The sequence below is a fragment of the Pogona vitticeps genome, chromosome 1, assembly GCF_051106095.1.
Source record: "Pogona vitticeps strain Pit_001003342236 chromosome 1, PviZW2.1, whole genome shotgun sequence".
Taxonomy (NCBI): Eukaryota; Metazoa; Chordata; class Lepidosauria; order Squamata; family Agamidae; genus Pogona; species Pogona vitticeps.
This window is the reverse complement of record NC_135783.1, coordinates 38,811,447-38,832,722: the sequence shown is the minus strand read 5'-3', so window position 1 is coordinate 38,832,722 and position 21,276 is coordinate 38,811,447. Positions and strand designations below refer to the sequence as shown.

Genomic DNA, 21,276 nt, shown 5'->3' with positions numbered 1-21,276 from the left:
GGAGGGCCAGAGTGGTGAATTTCACCTGGATGTTTTCATCACAAGATAGCACAACAGAAGAAACTCATCTTTAGAGCTGGTTTCTGATCTTCTATCCAATGAATGAGCATGCAGGTGGGTGGATGCATATGCATGAGCATATATGTAATTAGGAATGGTAAGGCCTAGAAGGATTAAGCTCCCATAGCAATTTCCAAATTACAAATGGTTTTAAATAGTCTTCCTTTGAATGAAGAAGCACAAATAGCATGGGTACTACTTGGCATCATCCCTCACAATGTGGATGCTACATGAACATTATTTTCTTTTTCTTTTTTTTAAACTGGAGATGCAACCACAGTTCCCTAAAGTGTGAGGGAAGGAAGATCACCCAAACCTTTCAGGATGATTATTTTTCTCTGTAAGCTGCCCCCAGAGGATAGGAAGAGTAGGTTTAAGTTACTTCCTAAAGTAAAATTCAGGGTAAAATCTGGAAATTCTGCTACGAAAAGAGAGAGAGAGACAATGATGTTAAGATTGACCACAAAAGTCAGGGTCAAGCTAGGCACAGGTTTCCTTATCTGTTCCCCCCTCAGTAGTGATTTCCTGAGGAATGCGTGCATCATCAGGCTTGCTAATTAAGCTTGTATTTACCTTCCAAACCAATCAGCAAACAAAGCACAGCTAAACACTATATATATAGAAATGAGGAAAAACACACATTATAATAAGCAGATATCTTTCACCACTGAGAGAGCACATTTTCTAAATAAGCGTCAAGGGTGTCATCCTAAATATTTACTAAGCATCCTCTTCACTTTGACCTTCACCAGGTGATTTTGGGGCAGTCACTGTCTCTCAGGCTGACCTACCTCACAGGATTGTATTGGAGAGAAGACCCACATGCACATTGTGAGCTCATAGGGAAAAAGTCACGACACACATTAGATATAATAAATAAATAAATAACATTGTTCATCATGGAATGAAACTGGGACAGGTTCATCTCTAGACATTTTGAACTAAAGTCTACAAGACAGGTCAATATATGGCAGGATGGGTAATTTTTTCTGTGGATGTGTGGATCTTACAGCAGAATTTTCTGAGACCATTTCCTAGGTGTTAAAAGGGAGCATTGTGCCTTTAAAAAGGGACACCTTTTAAAGTAATATGTCTTGATTTACATGGCCAACAAAGAGAAACAAGTAAACAGCATTTCCTTTTTACATGGTCTCTCTATTTGGAAATATGCCTCTGGCATAACAGTGGGAAGCACCCATCTGAGATCAAATAAGCTCCTTCCCCCCCCCAATCCAAAGACACCCCCCTCAAATCACAAAAATCACAGCTGGAGCTCTGTATGTAGGCCTTTTTAGTAAAGATTTTTATGGACTCCTGGTAAATGTATTTGGTAAATATGTGTGGTAATTATACAGAATATTATTCTTTGCAGAGCTGCACTGGGGAGGATGATTTGCATTAGAAATTTAGACTATTCATGTAAATGAGTGTGTTATTTGTCTATAAAAACAGATTAAGACTTGTCTAAAGACCTAGAATGAAACCATATGTAATAACACAGAGACAGCGCCTCACATCTTCAATGCGCTCTGCATGCCTTTTTCTAATTAAGCTGCATCTATTTGGAAGGGAGCAAGAAAAGGGGGGGGGGAAGCATTCGTATTATCTATCCAATTTACATCTTCCTGATTATGGCGATCTGAAGCATCTCAGTTGTTTTTTGTGTTCCAGCCTCATCTCTTTAACCTCTCCTTGCAACTTTCATCATTGAAACAAATCTATTGCTTCATCCCCAGTGGCCGAAGTGCTATTAGTTAATGCCTGTGCGCATAATGGGTAACTTTGGGAGGCAAATTGCTGCAAGGGACAAAGTCAGCAGAGACCTTGTTTCCGTGGTTTTCCCTTGAATCCCTTCAGAGGAAGCTAGGAAACTGTCAAGCTTTCCATCTGTCAAAGCCAGGATGGTCATCTTTTACTGGCAGCAACTCTCCAGGGTACTGGGGAGAGATCTTTCCATCACCTGCTATTTGAGATGGCGCATGGCTTCTTGCAAGCAAAATGGAAAGAGAAAATAGCCCAGACATTTGAATTTCTATTTCAGTATCTTAGGGACCTACTTTACAGAACCATAGCAAATACAGCAATTATATATTTCAGGACAGAACTATTTTAAGAGTTATTTTGGGCAATGCACCTATTATTATCTCTGGAATTAATGAGAAACAGCTTGAGGCATCTTTTTCCTTGCCTATTAGCCCCCTGGGGCAAAGGCCATTATTGATTTTGAAGGTCTTGTTCCTTCTTGCTCTGGGTTACATCAGTCTTCTTCTCAAAAGTTCAGTTTAAGGGTCATTTTCCTCAAGCAACATTGTATAAAGTTTATTTATTTTATTTATTTATTTATTTAATTTATATCCCGCCTATCTGAATCACATAGGACCACTCTAGGCGGCTTACAGCTGAGGACTGGATTTATAGCTGAGCTGCAGATTTGTTGCAGGTTCACACAGAGAGAGATTTACCGGTAGCTAAAGTTGTTAGCAAATATTTAGGATGACACACTTGACACTTACTTAGAAGTGGTGCTCCCTCAATGGTGAAAGACATCTGTTTATAATTTGTTGTTGTTTCAATTTATATACCACCCCATAGTACTAGCACACTCTGTGCAGTTTGCAACATAATTATGCAAGAACACTGCCTGCCAGTGAGCTGGGTAGTCGTTTTACTAAACTAAGAAGGATGGAAGCCTGAGTCAACCTTGAGTCAACCCATCAAGATCTAATTCAATCAAGAGCACACAGGCTGGACTGCAGTACTGCAGTTTAACCACTGTGCCACATGGTTTGCTTTTATGAAGCATCATGTCTGAAGAAGTATCCAGGCGGCTGATGAAGTAGTCATGATTTATAAAGCATAGTGTCTAATGAACTATCCAAGAGACTTCATTCATCATTTTAAAAAATAATAATTTTAAGATTTATTAATTATACTTCATATTACAAGCTATCACAGAGATGGAACAGGTTTTGCATCGGCTGCTCCCTCTGCAAGACTGGGGATAAATAACACAATCTGCCTTTGGGAAATTCTGAAGAGCTGAGGTCTTGCTGGTATGGCCAGCAAGCAAAGGTCAGGGAAATATCTCAGCTGCACTTTCTCCTGTATTCAAATATTTTAAAGCTCTGTTTTAAAATATTTTTAAACTTTAAAAAATATTTTTAAAGTTTTCTGAAAGAAGGAAAAGATGGAGGACTTAAAAATATTTATTGCATTAGAATTGGACAAACAGAACAGGTTCTGCTGTTCCCAGTACTGCAGGGAGCATGTTAACACTGTTAACACAGAGACTGAAATCCTGTTTCATAACATGCTGTATAAGGGTGATAATGTGGTGGTTTTTCTGAAATAATGTTCTTCCCTCTCTCAAAGGTCCAGAGGCTCCCATTGAGTCCCTTTGATTGGGACTGTGAAATGGGGAAGAGTCTTTAATTTCTGAAATATCACCACCAGCAGTATCATCATCTTACACTGTAGGCTATGATGGCTAAGACAGTATTTGAAAGGCAGTATGATCAACACCCTTGGTCCATATGATTTATGTATCTTTCTAATATACTAGAAGGACATCTTTCTAGAAGTCTTTTTGAACTCTGATGAACATCTCAGTGTTATCCTAATGGTGTCCAATCTTTTTGGAACCACTGCTTATCTACACAGTAAATCCAGAAAGCACATAATTTTGAAAAACCGATAAAAGGTTGGTTTCATACAGATAACAGCTAATGAAACTGCTGGCACTAAAAATCACATACAGATTAAAGTCTGCCTTTCAGGTTTCTGATTCTTGTGATCATTAAGGGCCCTGTTGCCCTTTGACATGAGGTTCAGATCATTAGATGATCACATACTGTAGCATGTTTTTAGAAGAGGTGTTTGATTCCCCAAGAGGAAAAATGACAGTGTGTCAGTGCATACATTTACCTACAGTATCTAGCACGTAGTGTACTTTGTTTCACGATTGGTCATAAAAAGGTAAACAGACCACCCCTATGGCTAATATTAGCAGAGCTGGGACAATATGTTTCTAATTGTCCAAGCACTGCAACCAAATATACCGCCATTGCTTGTGGTATTGATTTAGAGTTCATTATCTAGGCTGGTCCTACCTTTAGGTGACCAAGGGAAGCATCTTGCCATTTTCTTCAAGCAACAAAATATATTGATCCAATCCTGTTTATTGATTCCCAGTTTTATTGTTTCTCTAATGGCCAAATTCAGGCAGTGGCATCCAGAGGCCCACCTGAACAAAATACCCACATTTATTTAAATGCTCATACCTGCTTGAGATTAAACATTTGTCCTTTGAAGTGGTCTTAGAACTCCCACCATTTGACAACTACAGCCGTACCATGGACTTGTGCTTCTTTCACATATCAGCCAGCACGAATTCTTCATAAAATGATGTTGTCTCTTGCAGGAGTTTTCCTTCCTCTTCCCCATGCCTTTTTATCAAAGGAATGTCAGCTTCTTCCTTTACACAGGTAAGCTGAAGAAAATAAAGGTCTGCTGAGATTGGATGGGAAACGAATGGAGACATACATTTCCCCAGCATATGGATGGGAACCGAATGGAGACATACATTTCCTCAGCATAGGTAGTATAACAAATCAATCTTGACTGTGCTGATAAATTGAACTTCAAGCTTGGCAAGGTTCCTTTTCAGGTGCAATCCAGTGTTAGACATAGTAGGAAAGCAAAGCAAAGAGAGCTATGATGGGTGGGTTGGTATATTGGGTTTTTAGCAGCTCATTTTGCAAAAGCCTGCTGTATGGGAAAATCAGTCCTCCTCTACTCATGGCATATATGTAGATTTAAATATATGTATGCTGTAGTTGTAGAAGAGGTAGCTGTGTTAGTCTGTGCAAACATTATAGGTAAAAAATAAATAAATATAAAAAATAAAAGAACAAATAAGAAATTAAAAAGTGAGCTTTTGTGGACAAGTCCACTTCTTCAAGCATAAGGGAGCTATAACATGGCAAATATTTATACATAGCATCAAAATACAGAGGTTGTTTGTGTGTTTGTCTGTCTGTCTGTTCATGTTGTTTGGTTGGTTGGTTGATAAGAAAGTCAATGGGTATTTAACAGTGAAGTGATGGCCTCTTTGATAAGGTCTGGGTACATAAGTTTGTTTGAATGAAGCTTTAGGCCACAGTTACACCAGCAAAATATCTCCCTGTGGTTATGCAACTTTAAATCTTGTTCCTGTCATGCTTTGTGGTCATGTGGTATTTATTCCAGGATATGCTTCCCAATGTGGTTTTGGATTACTGCGTCATTTCCTTCCAATTCAATAAGCACTTAGATGTTCTTGTTGACACAGTATGACAGAAATTAACCAACACATTAACAGAAATGCCAAATTGGGGGGGGGGGCAGTTTAAAAGGACATGCATGTGACAATATTTTTCAAAAGTTGCAATAAAACTGTAGACACGTGTAGCAACGTAACTTTTTTTTAAAAAAAAAAAAGTAGATGCCCCTGGCTGAGTGAGGAATGATCTGCAGTTAGCATGGTCTCCAGGTAAATGCATCGCTAAATCCATCACATTTGTCATGTGACTAAATTAATGATACTAACTCAATGAGAGATAGGAAGGCAGCATTTGGCTCATGTGACCGCAGCCTTAGCCTAGTGAAAGCTCATTGTCCCATTGTTTGGGCTAGTGAAAATTTAGCCCTCCAAGTATTTTGGGTAGCAGCTCCACCAGTTCCTTAGCATTAGCCAATCTGCCTGGGCTTCTGGGATTTAACGCTCCAAATTTCTGGAGGACTCAAAAGTTCTCCACCTCTGGTGCAGGAAAAGACAAGAAAAAGTTATTGTAAACTTCTTCCAACTCCAGAGGGAGTAGTTTGTTTAAAATACTTACATCTTGCCTTTCTCCTAAAGGATCCAAGGTAGCTTACATCATTAAAACGAAACAACATTAAAAGTTAAAAATTATAAATTATTACAATGTTAATATTAAAATTCAACTGATATTCCTTTTTTGTTTCTTTATATAACTGTGGAAAAATAACGTTCTCAGTGCCCATATTAATGATGCGACAAGGTCGAGAGAAGATGGCTTGCTGGAGGCTACCCAGTGAATTTATGGCTGGTGCTGACATTTTTGGAATAATGGGTCTGGTGTTACCATTGACAGGAATAAAACAGCTGCCTCCGGCAGCTGACATTGGGTTTCACAAAAGGGCACTGAATTGATTTATTGTTGTTTCATTTCAAAAAACTTCTCAGGGATGAAAGCCACTTATGCACTTACTGTATAACGCAATGGCTGAAATCCTGCTATGGAGCTACAGTATATACGAATTATTCAAAGTTGCACATGCAGAAGCGATATTTGTGCCAACGCAGAAGTCATACCCAATGAACAGTTCTGCAGGCAGTCTAAAGGCATGACTAGTTTACACAGTGAACTGTGCACAGCAAACGGCAGAACTGAACTGTGCCTACATCTGCGTTATAAAAAGTATTTTTACCTGTGTCATAATCTTATCTACCTACTACGACCTGTACTACAGCCACTAAAAGATTTTGCTTCTGGGTCGAACTTGCCTGGGAAAAGGACGGATATGAATTAGTATACTGTACAGCCCTTTATAAAAGTGAGGGAGAAGGAACTTCATCTACTTATTGGATGAAGTCCTGTTTCTTAATTAGGCATTCAGAAGGCAAACAGCACAACATTTATTCATCTCCTGATGGCAAGTAAAAAGACGCTGCTATGATTCTCAGAAGTATGCACACCTTCCACTTTGATGTATGTTTAAGAATTCCAGCAGGAACTGTTAATTACCAACTAAAAGCTACTGAAAGTTGCATCATTTCTCTTCCACATGAATACCTAAGCAAAAAAGGATTTTGGCTGCTACTATTATTACACTTATATCCACGTTTTCTTTCAAGGAATTCATTGTGATCTAAATGGCCATGAATTTACCCTCTCTGTTTTACATACAGCAACCCTAGGTAACGCTGAGATATAATGGTGGCCCAGTTCTAGCAGTGGGCAAATTGTGGACTTCCAGATGTTTCTGAAAGGCAGCTCCTATCATGTCTGGCCAACTTAGCTAATGGTGAGGAATTCTGAGAGTCATAGTTCAAAAATGATTGGAGGTCCATGCTTTCTTCAAGCCTCGGCACTAATCACTATTGTGCCTGCACCTACATATTGATAATTGTTTTAACCCTGTATACTAACCAGACCACTGGTAGCTAGGATTCTGCTCTTTAAACTTGGTTCCTAAGCATGATTGGATTTGGACGGCACCACTTGGAATCTCTGGCCATTAAGCCATTCTAGGTGGGGTTACTGGAGGTTAAAGCTCAACAACATTTGGACACCCAAGTTTGAGAACCACTGCCCTAGACTAGAAGTGAGCAAAATGGAGCTGCATATGGCCCTCAAAGCTGTTTTTTGCAGTCCCAGCCTCTTTTCCCCCCTGACAACAATTGTGAATTGCATCATCTGAATGTATCCTAGATGCACAATTAATTTTCTAAATTGGTCACAGGACCCCCCTCCTCCCCCAAAAAACTATTAATACCACCAAATGTCTGTATATATATTTCAAAATTGTAAGTAGCTTTATAGCCACTCCCACTTTACCTTTTGGGCAGTTGTCCTCTTCTGAGGATTTACCTGCCTGGGTCCCAAAGGGTTCAGGGCATACAGTATCTGACAGTTGCTTTTTTAATTAGCTTTGGTGTGGGGTGATCTCATTCATCCTCACTGGAAGAATTAACCCTGAAGGCTGTAAAGGTAGCATTTACTGGGCATATTAATATCCAGATTTCATAGTAGCTTTAGCTACTGCATACTTATGGTTAATAGCTTGCTTGCACATCATCTCCCCCATCGAAGCAAATATCAGACACTTTTTTCTATTTGGTACCATTTTGATTACAGCAAATTTGATTACAGCAAATGCTTCTGTTTTGCCTCTCAGTCTCAATCAGTTTTCTAGAAGTTTCAAATCTTTACCTGTGCTTTTTGCCCAAATGGACAAAATATACTGCCCAACAGGGATGGGTGTTTGGGGCTATATCCCCAGAAGCCCACAGGAATTCCCCAAGGTAGAATTCTGCAGTCTTTTAGCCCAAACATCAAAGCCAAAAAAATCACTGCAGACTTCTAGGGCCTATAGTCCAAAAATTATGAAAATCCAATGCCTATTGGTCAACATGGGGTGCAAATTAGAGGGTTCCCCCCCTCTAATTTGGTTAGGACTAGCTTTGAGTGCAAAACATCAGATCCTGAAATGTATTTCCCAGAATAAAATTTTGAGCAGCACACCAACCATAGTATATGTAGAGAACCTGCCTCTTTAAGATGTCAGTTGAAATAGCAACATCCACTGCTTTGTGAGTGGATGCGATTTCCTTAGTGCTCCAAAGGCTCAGCGAATTTGAGGGTTAATGTTGCTTTTGACTGTTAGTACTACAGTGGTTTTTACATTTTCCCCCTTTTCCCTCATATTGCTTAGTGAGGACTTACTTTCTCTCCCCAGTTCAGAGGCGGAACAAAAAAATGTAGTATGTAACAGTACATTTCAAAAAGTAAGAAAGTTTCCAGTAAGAAAAAGAACTCTATTTAAAAGGAAAAATTATGAAGATATACCTAAAAAGCAAAGAAGTTCAGCCCACAGGTCACCCCCCCAGTACTTGAGCACCCTGATGTACCTTGACTTACATCTCAAATAAACAAAACAAACAAGGTGCACTTCTTGATTCCATGAATAGAAAAGAAAAACACTCTGGTTATCTATGACTAAACCTATAATAAAGCTTCCTTCATCCCAGTATCGATCAATTGGAAATGGGCTAATAAAGATTAGAACTACATATTTCAGTTGTTGACCCTAACACTGTCAAAGGCAATGTTAGGAGTAGACTTTAAGGTGCAGTAAGAGTGTATCAGTATGCCCTTGTGTTGGGGAGGGAATAGGTTTATGGCTCAAACGTATTCATTTTATTTTTGGGTGGAGGGGATGCTATAGCTGTAGCTATTTGTTTTAAATGGAAGATTATCCCCCTTCTCCTTTTGGAAGTAGTTGTGACAGATCACTGAAGTTACCTGGATCCCATACAAAGTATGTATGTCCCTTCCAAATTCCTTATGCATTTTAAACTTTATTATCTCTCAGGATGCATGTAAACACATGCTCAACAAGTTAGAGAGCCTCGTGGCGCAGTGGTTAAAACGCTGTACTGCAGCTAAAACTGTGCTCACGACCTGGGGTTCAAATCCCAGGTAGCCGGCTCAAGGTTGACTCAGCCTTCCATCCTTCCGAGGTCGGTAAAATGAGCACCCAGCTTGCTGGGGGGGCAATGTGTAGCCTGTATAATTAAAATTGTAAACCGCCCAGAGAGTGCTTGTAGCGCTATGGGGCGGTATATAAGTCCAATAAATAAATAAATAAATAAATAAATAAATAAATAAATAAATAAATAAATAAAATAAGTTTCTTTTCTGACAACCTGATGAATTTATCCTTGAATAATCCTTTCTTTCATATTATAAGGCTATTTCTCTGTTTGTGGTTTTGCGCAGTGTTACCATATTATGCTTTTTCTGTCTTTGGTCCCTATCAGTCAAAGCTTTCTACAAAATGTTTTTCATCCTCTTGATGAGTTCTATGACAAGATCAGTCCATCCCATTCTGTTAGCCCGATGGTGCAACGGATCAGGCCAAAGGCATGTATATTCACATAAACATCTCTGGATTTATCTGAATGTACTGTATTTTTTTTAGAAATCTTTGTGTTGTTTTCTCCTATGCATTCACCAAAATGGAGTCATATCTTCAGAATTACAGACATGTTCTGACAGAGACTGCAAAGCTTCAGAAATGTCCAAAGACACACCAATGCCAAGCACTTTTGTGATGCACAGAAAAGAAATTGCCTCATAGTAACTTGAGGTACAGTGACTCAAGTAAGACATCTTTTCAAAATGTTAAAACAGTACGTGTTTAACAGTTCCTTATAAAAACAGTTACTTATAAAAACACTATTGATGTCTGAGAAAGATAAATTCTCTGTGGTGAGTAAATAATCAATAGTTACATAATACTGCTACAATTACAATGCATTGTGCTAACAGGAGATAGTGTATAAACCGATACAAAAACAATTGGATGCATAAAATCAGTCAGGCATAGTACACATATTACCTTGGCTACAGCAGTTTTCATGTGAGGCTTCTTTCATAAGTGCAAAATTTCAGCACTTAGAAAATGTACTTTTTGCACTAGAATTCCCAGAATCCCAAGCCAACCTGGCCAGGACCAAGATGGTTGGGAGATTTTGAGAGTTGTAGCCTTTAAAAGTAACTAATATTCAAAACTATACTTGAAATTATTCTTGTGGGATTAAATTCCAAATCCAACAAAACAACTGAGTACAGGACTTTATCCATGCCCTTCCTATTATTGCATCCCATGCATTTTTTGGATTTTTCTCCATCATACATCTGATGTTCAACAACAACACCTCTATCATAGCCACAAACACAACTATACAGATGAAGGCCTTTCCAGCCACTGAAATGAAAATCCTAACTACAAAAATGCAACTCATATGGTTGAACAGTGACCACATCACTGACCTTAAAAAAAAAAAAAGGACCCCAGGGGTTTGCTATTGGGGAGAACTTGGAAGAGTACTGATTTTCTGGCCACTTCTTCCATTCCTCAAAGGACTGTGCCCCTTTTTTTGCATTGTTCTCTAATCGTATATCGCACATATAGTCAGATCAATGCATTTAAAACAGCAACATTACAGACTATTTTATCAGTCCTTAAATAAGTCATTAACTTTTCTCAGAGAAGTGTAAAATTTACAAAAGCAATAAATACAAGCATAATAAAAATAATAAATATCACTGAAACATAAATTAGTGAAAATATTAAAAAATATTTAAACAATGAGAAAGTAATAAAACTGAATCAGTTGGATAGCAACAGCTCATAAAACAGAAAATCAGTTACATGTGAAGAACTTGATGAATTTTTAAAAACATTTCTTCAACAGAATTCTAAAAACACATGGAGACGAAAAACAGCAGATCTTTATTCCCAAGTCTGACACTGTTCTTTGGAGTTGCTTGTCTCACCTCCGTTGACGATAAGATGGAGAGCTTTGGAAAGCTACCAAAGCCAATCTTAAACCAAGGAAAGTCAAGTGAGAGAAGGTGGCTTTCGGGATAGTAAACTGACATTAAGCCTTTTAGATCATTTTGTATTTGATGGCTCTCTGTTTCGTTAGTGAAGCTTTAATAACAGGTGTTCTCGTTCAGGTGCTGATCCCCCTGCAATGATTTGAAGTGATACACAACTTAACACAGGAGGTCTTCATTCTCAAGTGTTGACCTCTAATTCAGTTATACCTTTAGAAGGAAAGTGTTTCTGCAAGAAATCTGTGTGATCACTATGCTGAACTTATAATTTTTTTGGTTTCTATCCATTTATACAGGGATGTGGTGGCACTGCAGGCTAAACCGCAGAAGCCTCTGTGCTGCAGGGTCAGAAGACCAAGCAGTCGTAAGATCAAATCCATGCGACGGAGTGAGCGCCCGTTGTTTGTCCCAGCTCCCACCAACCTAGCGGTTCAAAAGCATGCAAATGCGAGTAAATAAATAGGGACCACCTCGGTGGGAAGGTAACCGCGTCCCATGTCTAAGTCGCACTGGCCATGTGACCACGGAAGATTGTCTTCGGACAAAATGCTGGCTCTATGGCTTGGAAACGGGGATGAGCACCGCCCCCTAGAGTCGAACATGACTGGACAAAAAAATTGTCAAGGGGAACCTTTACCTTTACCTTTACTTATCCATTTATACAATTGGATAGCCTCATGGCACAGTGGTTAAACTGCTGTACTACAGCTAAAACTGTATTCACGACCCGGGGTTCAATCCCAGGTAGCCGGCTCAAGGTTGACTCAGCCTTCTATCCTTCCGAGGTCGGTAAACTGAGTACCCAGCTCGCTGAGGGGGCAATGTGTAGCCTGCATAATGAACTTGTAAACCACCCAGAGAGTGCTTGAAGCACTATGGGGCGGTATATAAGCAGCACGCTTTGCTTTTTGTGCTGGATCCACAACAATGGAAGAGACAACAAAGGAGCTATTGCTAACGAATACAACTCTTGCAAATTCTGTAAAAATGACAAGGCTGTGCTCAAAATGTCAACTGTCCACAATTAATGACCATTAATGCCCTTATGGAGGTCCTTGAAGCTCAGTTCACTCCTTGTCCTCTGCTTCACTTCATGAATAGAGAGTCATCATCATCCACTGCAGAACAATAAGAGGAAATGCATTAGGTTGTTTCATTCCTTTGTACATCAGAAGTTTGATGTTACTGGATTGTCGCAGAACAGAAATGGATCTTATAGGTTAATGCATAAATAGAAGAACATTCTTAATGGCGGATGGTGTATGATTATCACAGCAGGAGTTTGTTACTGGCTATTATAACATCAATTTCTGCCCCCAGATAGAAAATGTAAAATATGACAAATGTTGTGCATAAAGAAAATATTGCAGACATGCAACCCTGCTTCACTTGGTCTCCACTTGGTTTGAGTATTTGTGTTCATAGGAAAAGGAGACTTTTCTCAAAACAACTAATTCAATACTGTAGCTGAACCCTGGCAGACCTTTGTAACTAAAGTAGGCCCACTGAATAAGTGGTGGTTTGGTAAGCCAGCCTCTCTGGGCCTACTCTAGATGTAACTTGTGACCGGATTTCAGTTATTGAATTAGTTCTGTCGAGAAAAAATTCCTTTTCCTATGAACATCCTTTGGAAAATACAGATATCTTGTTCTGACCTTTGCACTTCAGAAGAGGTTGGAAGAAGGAAGGAGCTGTACCAGACAAGCCTTTGACATGGTCCTCAAAGAAGCAAAGACAAAGGGTTCCTATATTGTCATCTCTGTGGAAAATGATACAACCAGTCCTGTGTTGTGCTGATTGGAATATCATTTGGTGTTGCAAAAGGCCTCAGAGCTTTGCTTCCCAGCAAACCAAGAAATGTACAAAATCTAAGCAGATGGACCCATAAGCAAAAAACTGTGATGCCCACTTCAGCTTCTTAGGAAAATGACTCTTTGAGAACCCTTATCTAAACATATCCAGAATTATTTGTGTAAAACCTGTAGAAGGAAAATAGACTTTGTCCTTCATAACAGATTGAGCTGTGCTGCTGAAAAAAATGTTTGTCTTTACCTCAGACTCTTGGAGATACATCCCTTTGCCATCTTTACTCATGTTATGAAAGGCCTCTGTTGGAAAAAGAAGACATGCGTACAGTATATGAGAAACTGATGTGATGGTTTACAGGAAAAAGATAATCCCCACTACCTTCACATCTGAGTGGGTGTTTCTCAGACACAGGTTGTTGGTCTCAGGAAATGCAAAGACATTTTATGTTGGATTTTTCACAACTGTGCATGCTGCCTCTAGTAGGTGTTGGTGGGAGGGAACTTTCCAGCCTGGGAAGACTGTCAATCTATCTAGCACTAGCCAATCATTCCTTCTCTGCCTCTGAACTCAAAAAGAGCCCCTTCTCAGTAATATGTTGTCAATCAGTGAGTCTGTTGAGGCTTGTTGCTAAAAGTCAGTCAGCCATGTTTGCTGCAGATCTGTTCAACTGTAAGTAAATGAAATATTTTATTCTTTCTCCTATTTATGTCTCAGAGTGAGTTATTAAGTTATTAATTAAGTGCCAGTCGATGAGAAAAAGCGGTGGACTAAACAGGGGAACTTGAAGCTTCTGCTCTGTGAGAATCCCTAAATTTCTGCTGTGCAGCTAGAGGTATTTAACCAGAAATTCAAAACTATAAAACATTTAAATCCATCTCGTTTCTAGACATAGCTTCAATTTCTCTTCATTTGCTCATTCTTACCATTGTTGTGGATAAATGGGGGTGGTTTTGAATGGGTAATTACAATCCATTAGCTTTATAAAATACCTGTTCCTGGCAGAGGTGAAAACATCTAGAACCAGCTTCTGGATATTCCTCCTGTATCTGCCTCTCTTTAGGGTACCTGCTACAGAGACCTCCCTTCTTTCAAAATCTAACACTGTATCACTGCTTATTAGTAGAGAAACTGAACCTACCCATAGGCTTTGACTATTCAAGGAGGCTATGTTTAATGTTCTGCAGCTAGTTGAGCTGCAGTAGGTATGCACATATGAGATGGCTTCAGGGTGACCACCAACCTCTAAAAACACTATCCTGGGAGATTCAGCTTTTTGACTAGAGCTGTGCATCAAATTTAAACAAATCTAAACTCCAAACCAAATCAGCCTATTTTGGATGAATTCGTAGGAAGTCCAGATAGCAGCAGAATGGCCTGATTAAATTCCAGTTCCAGGCAATTCCAGACTAAACTGGGATATCTTCAAAGCCCCGAATTATGCTCCAAATCAAGATTGGGGATTCTTGCACAGCCCTACTTGTGACCATAACCTAAAGTACCACAATTTTATCAGATATTTACTTAAAGAATCATCTGGATTTCACTTTTATTCAGAGGTCAATGCTGCTTAAATTATTATCCTGCTTAATTGTTTTTTATTTTTAAACTGTTTCATGGTTAAGCATTTTATTATGGTTGCCTTGAAAATAGCACTTTGGGGATATAAAAGTTAGATACTCTATATATAATAGCATGCTCCAGCTACCACTTACTGAATGCAAATCTTTCCAAATCCTGGAAATCTTCTTGACTTGTCAATAGAAACAAAACAGCAGCCAGATATAGCTGATTCTAATCTTGGCATTGTTAAGAACTTCAGACACAGAAAGCCCATCCCTGACCATGTTTGTGCTACTGAGTGTCATCTCTTTTTTTTTTTTCTGTCAAGCTCATCGTCAGCTTCTTGGCTCATAGCAACAACATGGCCCCACATGCTGAGAATTGTTGTACTTAACAAATTTTATTGGTTCAAATGTGAAATAATATTCTTTTATCTAATTTTTAACAAACAAGAATTCTTCATAAACTAATAAATTAAAAAAAAAACCTGAAGTTGAGTTGAAGCATAACTAATGGTTTTGTCTACCTACCTTACATTTAAATGATTCTGCATGCTGAAAGATCTAGATCTACTATGAGAAATAGAGGGAGAAGACTTGGCAGTGAAATGTAACTTTTCTTGAAGTCCCAGGATAAAGAAATACTGTAGTCAAAGGCATCCTGCTTACCCATCATGAGTTCCACACGCAGCATGAGGCAGGCAAAGTTCTCGAACCTGATCTTTAGGTCAGGTTCCCCATATCGGAATGTTGACAGCCTGCAAAGTTCATTGCTGAGGGAAATTCCTTGAGAAAGATAAGAAACGCCCACAAAGATATTGAGATTTTCTGATCGACTTTTCCACAGCCAATCATTATGGAAATGGTGATCACCTGAGAAATCTGTTGGTAGATCCCAAACAATCTTTTGTCTACCCCGTTCTCTCTAGCCATTTCGGTGCAGCAATTCTAGATCAGTTGACACAAAAATTTTCAGTTGACTCAGAACAACTCCCCAAATCCCCAGTCTCTGTTGTCAATGAAAATAGGCTATGGAAGTTGTAGTCCAAAACATCACCACCCATGACCTAGGGCCATCTCGTTATCAACCCACTGGGACAGAAACACACACCTAGTGGTGGTCATTTGCTCCATGCACTGGTGTTTCATTTTTAGCATAGAAAGGGAAGCAAATTGCTTGGCTGGGCCCTTCATGATCATGCAACACAAGAGTCCACTTTCCTTTGTTCTTCTCTTTGCAAGTGAGACAAAAGGGAGACATAGATCAGCACAGTTGCCTATGTATGTTTTGGATGCTTGTCAGGAAAATGGCATCCACCATTTAGAATTGGCCATGACACCACTTTAGCATCACAAAACTGTGACTTGAACCTGAGACTCCCTGTAGTTCCTCATAACACATTAGCCCTGAAGTACAGGTGATGGTGATACTGAAAAAAAAATGGCTGTTTTGCACATCTGGAAGCAAATCTTAACCTCTTTAGTATCATGCAGTTTGCATGTCACAAATTTAAGAAATCAATGCCATGAAGAACACAAAAATAAAGTACTGAGAAGCACTGATATTTAAGCACCTGTTGTTTGAAGAACAACAAAATCTGTAATTGGCCTATACTTAAATCAGTTAATAAATTTAATCACTCAGCTGATATTTGAAATGCTATGTTTTAAATTACTTTGTACATTCAGTTATGATTGGTTAATTGTCATCATATGATTCAACAAGTGAATTGTAATGAATTCTAATTTAATTTCTTCTTGTATACACTTTTTAGCTATAACATTCATACTTTTGGTTCCTTAATTTCAAACTAAATAAAGTTAATTAAACTCCAGCCTGAGCATCATTAAGAACTGAATTAATTTCATTTAACAAAGCACAGTTTTTATAACACCTTGTAGCCATTTACCTATGCCATTTTAATCAAATTTTCTTAAGTGTAAGGATACATTAATCTTGTGATTCTCTTCATTTCAAGGAGAAACTCAATGGGAAAATCAAGTCCATTCATTAAGGATTAATCATGGATTTAATTGTCTGTTGTCATTTTAATGTAGACATGACTGTCAATTTATCTTGCGCTATCTAAAATGCAGAGATGGGAATATATTTTTGTTAGATTACAGCTCCCACAAGAGATGGAATAGAAGTTGTTGTTGCTGTTTTCAAGTAACTTTTTCCATCCCTGATAGAATGCATGAAGATCTAGCAGACAAGAATGCTGTTTGTATTGAGATCTATTGATTGACACACAAGTGGTGCTGCTGCGGGGTAAACTGCAGAAGCCTCTGCGCTGCAGGATCAGAAGACCAGCAGTTGTAAGATTGAATTCACGAGATGCAGTAAGCTCCCATCACTTGGTCCCAGCTCCTTGCCAACCTAGCAGTTCGAAAGCATGCAAATGCGAGTAGATAAATAGGTACCACCTCAATGGGAAGGTAACAGCATTCCATGCCTAAGTCGCGCTGGCCACGAGACCATGGAAACTGTCTTCAGACAAACACTGGCTCTATGGCTTGGAAACGGGGATGAGCACCGTCCCCTAGAGTCGGACATGACTGACTAAATATCAAGGTAAACCTTACCTAAATGTAAGTTATTGAAGCTCCTTCCTGCCTTATGTTCAGGAAATTGCTGAAAACAGAACTATTCAAAGCTGCCTTAACAATTGAGTCTTCTGGATGTTGTTAATATCAACATTTTCTTTTCTTTTTATTATTATTTTTGTTCTCTTCTCTTTTTTTAATGTTTTGTTTAAATTGCTATATTGTCATATGTATTGTTATGTGAAGTCTGTGGGATTTTTAAGTTTTAACCTGTAAACCACCCAGAATAGTGCATTCAGTAATGGGTCAATATATAAATCAAGCAAACAAATAAATAAATCAGATAACTGTGATAAAGGTTTGGTGGCCCTCTAGGTGTTTGTGTATGTATGTGTGGACCAAACAATTGACCTTCACCACTAGTTACAAAGATTAGAGCTGATGGGAGTTGTTGTTCAAAGACATCTGGAAGGCTATATGAATATGCACATGCACACACAGCACTAGTTGTAAATTCATACAATCATAAAATCATGGAGTTGGAAAGAGTCTACAAGGCCATCAAGGCCATCCCCTGCTTAATCCAGGTCAAAGTATATCTGACTAGAGATGGGCATCAACCACCAAACTGGAGGTTCATGTCAGTTGGGTTTTTTTTTTTTTTTTGGCTGAACAGGTATTTGGTGCTTTTCAGCTCCACCTCCTCCTGAGGGTGCCCAACCAGAGGCAGAGTCCCAGCTTCCGTGCCCCACCTCCTCCTGGTGGTGCCTCTGAGTTGGTGCTCATTGGAGAAGGCAGGGCTGGGAAGTGCCAAACACCTGCTTGGCCAAAAAATGAACCAGCAAAGGTTCAGCAATTCATGCCCATTTCTATATTTAACAGATGGTTGTCTAACTTTTTTCTCTTGAAAGTCACTACCACTGGGTACACATACCAACTCCTGAAGTAATTGCTTCCATTATCATACTGTTGTGACAGAAAGTTTTTCCTGATTTTCAGCTGAAATCTAGCTTCCTGTAATTTTAACTCACTTTTACATGTCCTACACTCTGGAAGGATTGAGACAGATCTTGCCCCTCCTCTATATGACAACCTTCCAAGGCTTTGAAAAGTGCTAACCTATCTCCCCTCAGTCTTCTTTTCTGAAGCTAAACATTTACAGTTCTTTCAGTTTTTCCTCACAAGGCTTTGTTTTCTAGTCCCCTGACCATTTTTACAAACTAAGAATGAAGATTTTATAAGAAGAGCTTTATCAGAGCTAACAACATGGCCATGATGCTTATGAGCCAGAGTGAGAATGAAGTTAAATACTGCACATTATTCATTATGACATGTTTGGTTTTTAGTTTCTCCTTTCTCTCTCTTTTTTCTCTCTCTTTATCTTCTTTTCTTTGTGTTTATGGGTAGAAGTTAGAAGTAAAAAACTAGATTGGGACTGTGGGGGGTGGGTGGAGGGGAGCTTAGGCTCTCACAACTGCTATTGGCCCCAGGTGGAAACCTGTCATTAGCACCATTAGTAGATTTTCTCTTGATGCAAACGGCAGCCATGTGAGTGGGGGTCCTAGTCAAGATGACTGTGGCACGCAAAGTTAAACCACCTGTCCCTGCACATGGCAGTCCTAATCTCGATCAGGTCTTGCTGCAGTTGCCATTAAAGAAAGAAATGAGGGCCATTTATCTTGTCTGTTTAATCCTAATGTGATTAACATCTTGTCTGGTCTGGTCCTGTAATGTGGGGCCAACTGAATAGGACTTTCCTAGCTCAAAGCTGCCTGGCCTGGAAAGTATTTTCAGAAGGTAGTTGGGAGTGTAATAACATCAGAAGGGTTTCCCCCTTTCTCCATGGTAGCCATTGAGTATGGAAGTGCCAGCAGGCCTGGCAACAAGGGCCCAAGAAGTGCATGTGGCCCTGCACATAAGCCATAAGCCACCCATTATTCACAACCTGAACCCTTCTGCAACTTTTTCTGGAAGGACTATCTTAAAAATCAGACCTCTGGTCAATTTAAGCAATGCATCCATTGAGAGGAAAAGACTTTCCTTTTTCTCAGCTCTTCAGGTTGAGATTCTTTATTAATGCATCTCTTCGTTGGAAACATATATCACTCTTTACTGATTGTTTACCCTCTAGGAAGGAGTTTCTTTCAGTGAGTCCTGTAAACCTACACTTTATATCTACCTTACAAGTAAGATATGGCTCTTGGGTATTAAAGGTAAAGTTAAAGGTTCTCCTTGACATTTCAGTCAGTGCTCATCCCCGTTTCCAAGCCATAGAGCCAGCATTTGTCTGAAGACAGTTTCCATGGTCACGTGGCCAGCGCGGCTATACACAGAATGCTGTTTACCTTCCCACCAAGTTGGTACTTATTTATCTACTCGCATTTACATGCTTTCAAACTGCTAGGTTGGCAAGGAGCTGCGACAAAGCGATGGGAGCTCACTCCATCGCATGGATTCGATCTTACGACTGCTGGTCTTCTGACCCTGCAGCACACAAAAGCTTCTGCAATTTAGCCCGCAGTGCCACCACATCCCTACTCTTGGGCATTAGATGCCCCATAATGCTAGTAAAAATGAGACAAACCAGATAATGAAAAGAATGAATATTTTCTATAATTTACCCCTTATCCTTTCCATAATAGGATTTCTCAGAGACATGTGCCTTAGCTTTCAGTCTTGGAAATTAAGCCTTCCAATGAGCAACCACCAAAAAAGCATGCTAAATGTAAGATATGTGATCAGGAATATCACAAATTAAGGCAGATTTTTTCCCCACCTCTTTTGAGAGCACATAATAAAAATAATAAATATATCTCTAGTTGTTGTGGGTTTTTCAGGCTCTTTGGCCATGTTCTGAAGGTTGTTCTTCCTAACATTTCGCCAGTCTCTGTGGCCGGCATCTTCAGAGGACAGCACTGAAGATGCCGGCCACAGAGACTGGCGAAACGTTAGGAAGAGCAACCTTCAGAACACGGCCAAAGAGCCCGAAAAACCCACAACAACCATTAGATCCTGGCCGTGAAAGTCTTCGTGAATACATATCTCTAGTTGTTTCATCTCACCTATTTCTTGCATGGCTGTATACAACTCTCCTTGTTCCAAGGCTCCTGTCTGATGAATATCATTTTTCTGGAAAACTTCCTGTCCAAAAATGTTGAAAAGAAAGAAAGTTTTTAAAAATCTACCGTAAGGAAAGCTCAAGTTGTTAATAGTCTTGCCAATTGTTTTACCTGCCAGGTTATCCTGCCTTAACCACTACTATCTCTTCTCATTCAAATGACAAGGGCACAGCAATCCTAGTCCATTTGAGTGAGGTTGAGAGATAAAATGGCTCTTGAAAAAGTAATCCATCTCAAAATGGAGAAGCCAACGAGTTCATAGATGTAACTAGCTCAGTCTACCCATACATGACCATATTATTCAGTTCCAGCTTACAAAGGATGGTGTGTGTGTGTGTGCATGCATGTGTGCGTGCACACACATGCATGCACGCACACGTACATGTAATAGACAAAAACTTGCATTTGTAAACCATCTTTGTCTGGTCACTTAAAGACACAAATATTCAAAATAAGCCATAACAGGACACTAGGAAAATTCAATCAAACACATTCAGGCTAATCTCTGAAGGTCAGGAGAAAGATACAGAGCAAGCCTGTCCATGGTTTGTCATCGTTTTCCTCCCAAGAAGCAAGCATCTTTTAATTTCGTGGCTGCTTTCACCATCTGCAGTGATCATGGAGCTCAAGAAAGTAAAATCTGTCACTGCCTCCGTATCTTCCCCTTCTGTTTGCCAGAATGTGATGGGACCAGTGGCCATGATCTTAGTTTTTTTGATATTCAGCTTCAGACCATTTTTTGCGCTCTCCTCTTTCACCCTTATTAAGAGGTTCTTTAATTCCTCCTCACTTTCTGCCATCAGAGTGGTATCATCTGCATATCTGAGGTTGTTGATATTTCTTCCAGCAGTCTTAATCCCGTTTTGGGATTCATCCAATCCTGCCATTCGCATGATGTATTCTGAATATAAGTTAAATAAGCAGGGAGACAATATACAGCCTTGTCTTACTTCTTTTCCAACTTTGAACCAATCAGTGTCCCATATCCAATTC

General features: G+C 39.4%; 1 protein-coding gene and 1 long non-coding RNA gene across 2 annotated transcripts in view; one reads left to right on the top strand and one right to left on the bottom strand.

Moving 5' to 3' along the window:
* Nucleotides 1-9,250: 9,250 nt before the first annotated feature.
* LOC144585810 (uncharacterized) overlaps nucleotides 9,251-21,276 on the top strand; it is a 256,170-nt gene continuing 244,144 nt past the window's right edge. The window contains exon 1 of the long non-coding RNA XR_013540374.1: nucleotides 9,251-9,323. This is a non-coding gene — a long non-coding RNA (uncharacterized LOC144585810). The remainder of the gene's footprint in view (nucleotides 9,324-21,276) is intronic.
* LOC110087561 (calpain-14) overlaps nucleotides 12,209-21,276 on the bottom strand; it is a 59,144-nt gene continuing 50,076 nt past the window's right edge. The window contains exons 18-21 of the mRNA XM_078383841.1: nucleotides 20,227-20,305; nucleotides 15,287-15,403; nucleotides 13,302-13,357; nucleotides 12,209-12,367 (exon numbers count right to left, since the gene is read on the bottom strand). Coding sequence (XP_078239967.1) covers nucleotides 12,341-12,367; nucleotides 13,302-13,357; nucleotides 15,287-15,403; nucleotides 20,227-20,305 — 279 coding nt within the window. The 3' untranslated portion in view covers nucleotides 12,209-12,340. The remainder of the gene's footprint in view (nucleotides 12,368-13,301; nucleotides 13,358-15,286; nucleotides 15,404-20,226; nucleotides 20,306-21,276) is intronic.